We start from the raw sequence: 1,531 nt of genomic DNA, 5'->3' as shown, positions 1-1,531 counted from the left end.
AAGGTGAATGGGTCAGAACATCCCAACCGAACTGATCCAAAAGTTCCGTAGTGGATCGAGCGACGTGAGGCCTTGCGTTGTCGTGGAGAAGGCACACACCAGAGGTCAGCATTCCTCTTCTCTTGTTTTGGATTGCCCGACGAAGCTTCTTCAGAGTCTCACAATACCGGGAGGCGTTAATTGTTTCTCCTTGAGGCAAGAAATCAATCAGAAGTATCCGTTTTTGGTCTCAGAAAACAGAGGCCATGATCTTCCTGGTGGACTTGACAACTTTGAATTTTTTCGCACTTGGGGAGGTGGTGTGTTTCCTCTGCATGGATTGTCTTTTGTTCTCTGGGGTATAGTGCGATACCCAGGTTTCATCTCCAGTGACTATGGACTTGAGAAAAGGATCCCCTTCCATTCTGTAGCAGCCCAAAAATTCACGAGCTGCAGCCACTCGTTGTGACTTGTGTTCGGGCGTCAGCTCTTTCGGAACCCATCGGGCGCAAACTTTTCGAAAATCGAGTTTATCCGAGACGATCTCATGAATAAAGGATCGTGAGATCTCAGGGAAACACTCATGAAATTCGTCCACAGTGGAACGGCGATCTCCGCGTACAGCACTGTCGACTTTTGCCACAAGTTGGTCCGTGACAACTGAGGGTCTGCCTCTTTCACTTTCGTCCTCAAGTGAATGTCTTCCCGCCTTAAATTCACGAACCCATCTCCTCACCATTGATTCACTCATTACACCCTCTCCATACACAGAAAGAAGCTGTTAATGAATTTCAATCGATTTGAAACCACGGGCATGAAGAAATTGAATCACTCCGCGCACAACAACTCGAGACGGAACAGGCACCGAGGTGGCGGGACGCGACGTCGAGGACTCCATTTCAACGAGTTGCTTTGACTCTGTTTTCAAGGCTACTGAGCCTATCTCCCTCTCATTCTATTCAGAAGATTCCCCTCTTTTGTACAATGTAGCCACATTTGTCAAAAAGTGCCTCTAGCGATCTACACACCAAAACGGAACTTATTTTCTGGATGACCCTTAATTCAATATTTTGCGAAACTTACAAAGAAAAAACTTTAAACTGATAAACGTCTTAAATCTACCCATTAAAGTCTGTGTTTTGCAAATATTATTTCGGCAATTATTTTTGTTTAATAGTTATAATAGTGGCCCTGCTTCGAATTGAATCAAACGTTTGAGATCAACGGGCTAGAATATTAGGTTGACGTAAATATAACATTGTTTATCTGATTTGGTGGCATTCCATTTCACAAAGTTGATTGCAAATAACAAATTCTACAATTCCTCACAGAGGCGTGAAACACGGCTATAGTTACAAATTACCGCAATCATCAGGTGCTCTTACAGTATTGACACTCTCTCCAGGGGATTTAAAATTTTTTTTTCGGTATTTTCTCGACTGCAAATTTATTAGATACAGGAAACATAGATACAGGGAAATGCTGAGAATGCTATACCTACTTCTAATTCTCATATAATTTCAAGATAAACGCGTTCAAAAAAGATAAAACG

At 42.7% G+C, this 1,531-nt stretch overlaps 1 protein-coding gene across 1 annotated transcript; it reads right to left on the bottom strand.

The window, feature by feature from the left end:
• Positions 1-229: 229 nt before the first annotated feature.
• LOC124159787 (histone-lysine N-methyltransferase SETMAR-like) lies at positions 230-730 on the bottom strand. Its single transcript, XM_046535705.1, has one exon. It carries the CDS (start codon positions 728-730, stop codon positions 230-232), a length of 501 nt encoding a protein of 166 aa, XP_046391661.1.
• Between the last annotated feature and the right edge of the window lie 801 nt (positions 731-1,531).

The sequence above is a fragment of the Ischnura elegans genome, chromosome 5 (genome assembly GCF_921293095.1).
Source record: "Ischnura elegans chromosome 5, ioIscEleg1.1, whole genome shotgun sequence".
Taxonomy (NCBI): domain Eukaryota; kingdom Metazoa; phylum Arthropoda; class Insecta; order Odonata; family Coenagrionidae; genus Ischnura; species Ischnura elegans.
This window is presented reverse-complemented; position numbering and strand designations above follow the sequence as displayed.